The sequence below is a fragment of the Solanum tuberosum genome, unplaced genomic scaffold (genome assembly GCF_000226075.1).
Source record: "Solanum tuberosum cultivar DM 1-3 516 R44 unplaced genomic scaffold, SolTub_3.0 scf00251, whole genome shotgun sequence".
NCBI classification, from domain to species: Eukaryota; Viridiplantae; Streptophyta; class Magnoliopsida; order Solanales; family Solanaceae; genus Solanum; species Solanum tuberosum.
The window spans coordinates 360005-365301 of NW_006239173.1; the positions used below are offsets into that span (position 1 = coordinate 360005).

At 31.1% G+C, this 5297-nt stretch overlaps 1 protein-coding gene across 1 annotated transcript; it reads left to right on the forward strand.

The window, feature by feature from the left end:
- The first annotated feature begins 1213 nt into the window (after positions 1-1213).
- Positions 1214-2741, forward strand: LOC102584771 (uncharacterized). The gene is made up of 3 exons (XM_006357630.2): positions 1214-1263; positions 1498-1975; positions 2677-2741. Exons 1-3 carry the CDS (start codon positions 1214-1216, stop codon positions 2713-2715), a joined length of 567 nt encoding a protein of 188 aa, XP_006357692.2. The 3' UTR covers positions 2716-2741.
- The last annotated feature ends 2556 nt before the right edge of the window (positions 2742-5297 follow it).

The following is a 5297-nucleotide window of genomic DNA, read 5'->3' on the forward strand; positions in this document are numbered from 1 at the left end:
TCCATATTGAATCAAACTAACTCATATAACATGAGACGGAGGGACAATCACTACATCAAAAATGATCTTTAGCGGCAATTAATTAGCAATTGCCGCTAAATATGTATTTTTAGCGGCAATTAACACTCTTTGTATATAATCCTTAAGGCTTTAGCGACATTGGATCTAATGACACTTAACTAATGCCGATAAAGACTTTAACACTCTTTATTAATATGTCTATTTATTACCGCTAAAAATTATTTTTATTGCATTGAATCTACCTAGCTGGGAAAGCCAGATTCTGAGTAGGTTATAAGTCAAGTTACAGTTGCAGAAAGAAAGAGGGCAAAAAAGAGTAATTGGTGGTACTTAAACTCAGCCAATGCCACAAATAAGTGAAAAAAGAAGGTTCTTTAGTTGAATAACAAAAAAAGGTTGCTGCTTTTTATTAAGTTTATCCATCTGAATCTTCAAAACAAACTTTCAGGTATTTGCTGTGATAATGGTTTTCTTGGAGTTACAAAGTTTTTTTTGAATCATAGAATAGAATAACCATTTCTTTTACTAGTACTTAAGGGGCTTGTTTTTTGTGTTATGGAAATTGGAGGTGTAAATGCCATGTGGTGAGCTCAGAGGTCAGCACATGGCTTTCTCATACTTCAAAGTGTTGAAACAGTAGAGGGGTTTTAGGATTTCAAGAGAATCAGTGACAGAGGAAGACCACTAGATTAATGTTTAGAAAAACAAAAAAAATACATTTTTCTATGAAGAGGAAACAGCCCATCAATTTAATCCTTGTTTGCACTTCTTCTAATGTCATTATTTAAAACCTACCAAACTACTTCTTTTCTTCCATTTTTTAGCTCCTTCTTTTGGCTTATTATTGAGTTTTTGTGTGCACTTTTCACAGCTTAACTCAAGCTAGTGAAGTGAAGTGCTATATTTGCTTTCTGAATCTTGAAAATGTATTGTTTGACACTTTCTTATACACTCTTAAATCAAGATTGCAAGTGTCAATCATCTTATTGATTGTTCATCAGTACATTCAACAAAGTTCCCATTTTTTTTCCCTTTTCTTTATCCAACATTTAACTTTTTCAAGTGCTACCTGATTGGGTATAACTTTCCTCTTTTTTTCCCTTTTTGTTCCTCTTATTTCTTTTGCAAAATCTTGAAAAAAAAACCCAAATCAAATGGCTTCATCTATGTCTCTTCTCAGAAGTTCAATACCATGGATTGCAGTTCTGGTTCCACCATACTTGTTATTTGCCAGTTTTTCAGGTCATGGGGTTGTTTCTATTTCCATCACAACTTCAGTTTTGGTTGTATCTACCATAGCTTTCACATTCTCAAAACAAAAACATAAAGTCCTCAAGAAATCATCAGTCCAAGAAGAAGAACCTCAAAATGGTAACTTTGGACATGTTGAGGAAGTTTTATCACTCCAAAGTCCAAGAATTGAAAAAGGGGTGGCTCAAAATGGGATCTTTAAACAAGTTGAAGAAGTTTTATCAGTCCATCACTCCAAAGTCCAAGAATTGAAAATCCAAGAATTGAAAATGGGATCTTTAAACAAGTTGAAGAAGTTTTATCAGTCCATAATCCAAGAATTGAAAAAGGGGTGTCTCAAAATGGCAACTTTGGTCAAGTTGAGCAAGTTTTTTTAGTCCAAAATCCAAGAATTGAAAATGGGGTTGCTCAAAATGTTAACTTTAAACAAGTTGAGCAAATTTCATCAGTCCAAAATCCAAGAATTGAAAATGGGGTGACTCAAATTCATGATTTATTTTCAGAAAGTGAGAGTCTTGGTGGCCCCTTATCTTCAAGTGAAGATTCAGATATTGAGTGGCCATTCTCTGGTGAGTTAGAACAGAGTCCACTATGCTCAGATGGTTCAATTTCTGATGAAGAAAGCCTTATTGAAATAGCACTTCCAAGTGGTCAATTTGTAAAAGATAGTCCCAAATTATCTTTTCATCAACAACACCAAAAGGTAGTATTTGCAGATTTAGTACCAAAATCCATCTTTCAACAACATTGCTTAATGGATTTCTTGGCAGATATAAGTGATGTCTATGAAGAAGACAATTTGATAGAGATTGACATATCCATGGGATCCATCAAATGTTCAGGATTTGAGATTTCAGCATAAAGTGGCTATATTTTAAATTTTCTTGATGTCTACTTGTCTAATACTAATTTGTTTTTATCAAGTTACCAATCAGAGTTGTGGTGGAGCGACGAGTAATCTTTCATTCTTAACCAAGAGATTTCGAATTTGAATTTCTGAATACGAAATCGTCTATGTTAGGAAGCGGGAAAGTTTCTAAGTTTTTTTTATCCTTGATGGATTTTGTGCTAGCCAAATTACATTTTCTTTGGTTGTGAACAGTGAAGTTTGTGCTTGCTAATACATTGAATTTGCCCAATGAAAAGAGACTTTGGATACCAATCATAATTGTTTTCTCTTAATGTACATTAAAGTGTTATTAAAAGTTTAAAAGATCATGTTCCTAGGCAAATAAATAAATAAGATTATTCTATTTGCATTTCTTTATGTCTTAATCTTCTTTTTGCTGTCTTTGGCCTTATCTTAGTATTCCATTTGTTGAATCATATCTTAATCTTAGGATCTATATCACATGTACAGTGTACTGAACAACATTTTCTTGATTTTCATTTTAAACATTTCAGATACACCAAGGAGTGTTAACTAAAAGCCCGTTTGGATAGACTTAAAAAAGGTACTATAGTCGTTCACTTTTAATTGTTATATTTTTCTTTTTTAGAGTCAAATAATAATAAATTTGACCAATATTTTATGATGTATTTTTTCTTCATATTTAATATGCAAAAAATTGGAATTTATAGTACTTTTCGTATAGTTTTTGAATATCTATTTTTTTTAAAATATCGAATTAATATAATTTAATAACTTTTGAAAAGTGCAACATGACAATTAAAAATGGATAGAGGAAGTAACTTTTAAGTCAAAAAATAAAAAAATAAAATTCTAAATGACAGTCAAAAAATAAAAAGTAGGGACAGTCCTACTTTTGGTCTGTCCCACTTTTGGTTTTTAACTTTTTTTAAAAAATTATTTTAAATTAATTTTAAGTTATTTTTAACTTTGTCAAATACTCTCAAAAGTTAAAAATGACTTAAAAGTTAAAAGTGGATTTGATCAACTTTTAAGTCAATCCAAATAGGCTCTAGTTCAGATTTTCTGGAAATAAAATTTGTATAAAATTTGTTACTTATTGAACTTTTTTAATAGACTTGTCGTTTCCGTAGTTCGAGAATCTGTTGTGATTGAGCCATGAATCATGTTTGATGAGTGGGTATGTGGTTAGCCTTTCCATTTTTCTAAGTTTTGATCAAGGTCACATCATGTTGAAATGCTTTATTATACATAAACTGATTGATGTTCTTCTTGAAATATTGATATCTTAGTCCAATTTGAATGTTTATTTAGGAGGTGCAAATAAAAATTTCTATTTATTTGATTTGTTACGAAATTGACCATGGGTTGATTTTCACAAAAGTTTTTTATTTTGACCTCTATCTTTTATTTGTAATAAGTATTGATGTATACTCGAATTTCGTTTTTTTCATTAACCATTGACAATAGGTCAAAGTTAACATGTCTATATTTTTTTTAGATAATTTGCATGAGCTAAATAAAACCCTAAAGTCAATGATTATAAAATATTTGAAAACAACTTTAATTTTTATTTTTTTTGGCTAGATGGTACCTTAGTGAAGACAGATATAAGATCGAAAAGTACAATATAACTAACTACTTGGAGACATATAAACCATGCCCTAATGAGACAACATTTGGTCTCAAATAGGAATTTTTTTTACTAAAGAGAGAATTCTTGAACCATACTTTGTGATCTTTGGTCATTAGGTCCTGTCATAGAGACTTCTAACACAATATGGCAAAATGCCTCAGTTTTTGTAAGCTTCCCCACCCCATAAACCCATATTAATAATTTTAAAAAGAAAGACAGTTTGGTGTACAAAGTATCCCACGTCATATCAATAAAGAGCTTAATGACAAAACATTGAGGGAAAAAATGAAGGGAAATTGACTGCTAAATAGGGAAAAGGAAGAGCAATACAAAGTGTGACAATTTAACAATTTAGGAAGGTAAAGGGGTTGGGGTCACAAACATGGGCCAAGTGCAGAAATAGGCAAAGTCCATGGAAAATTATTGCACCAAAAATGATCTTCGACGGCTATTAATTAATGCCAATTGCTTAATTACCGTTAAATATATTTTCTTAGAGGCAATTAGCATTCTTTGTGAATGTCCATAAAGTCTATAGCGACACTAAATCTAATGGTAATTAACTAATGTCGTGAACGATTTTAACACTCTTTATTAATGTGTATATTTATTACTGCTAAAAGATATTTTATTATAGTGAATGTTTTCTTGGAAAACAAGTTAGTCTTACTTATTTTCTAATGTTTGTTAAGTAAACAAACAAATATTATTTCAAGAGCGTTTATATATAATTTTGCAAAACAGAGATGAGAGGTGGTGGGGAGTTGGGGGCATGGGCGCGGAGATACAATAAACATAGAATATCACTGTTTCCTTACTTCTATTATGGAAGTCATTTTCCTTAATTATAAGAGAAAATGTTTTCAAAAATTTTGTCCAGTCAAACATGAAAAAATAAGAAAATATATTTTCCTCCGTAACAAACACTCCCAATGACCCGAAAGTGGAATGGACCGTTACAGCCCAATTCCACTGGATCAAGGAAATATTGGGCCGTCCGGTCTGGCTGGGTTTCATTTAATATGGGCTTTTCAAGTAGCCCAAGCTTCTCATCACAAGTGCTCCAGAATGATACATGTAATGAAATAAATTCTGGCAAAAGTCGATGCAATTTGATTGACATGAAATTTAAGATATTCTAGTAAAAAAAAATCTAGTTTAAAATAAGTTATAGATATTAAAGTAAATATAAATTATCTCAGGAAAATTGAAAAAAAAAAATAAAGTTAAATTATTTTTTAATATTGTAATATATCATTCTTTTTAGGATTGATTACCAGAAAAATATAGGGAAAATTGTATAAAATAGCAAACTATTAATTCAAATTAAATGTTATAACCACAGTTTGATTTAATTGTAACCCGTAGCAAACTGTTGCCATTTCGCCTCTCCCTGAATTTCTCGCTCGCCACTCTCGTTTCTCGTTGGGCAGTCTCTCCTTGCCTCTCTCATTTTATACAAACACAAATGTATAAAATGCGTTTGTGTTTGTATAAAGCGAGAGAAAACTGTATATA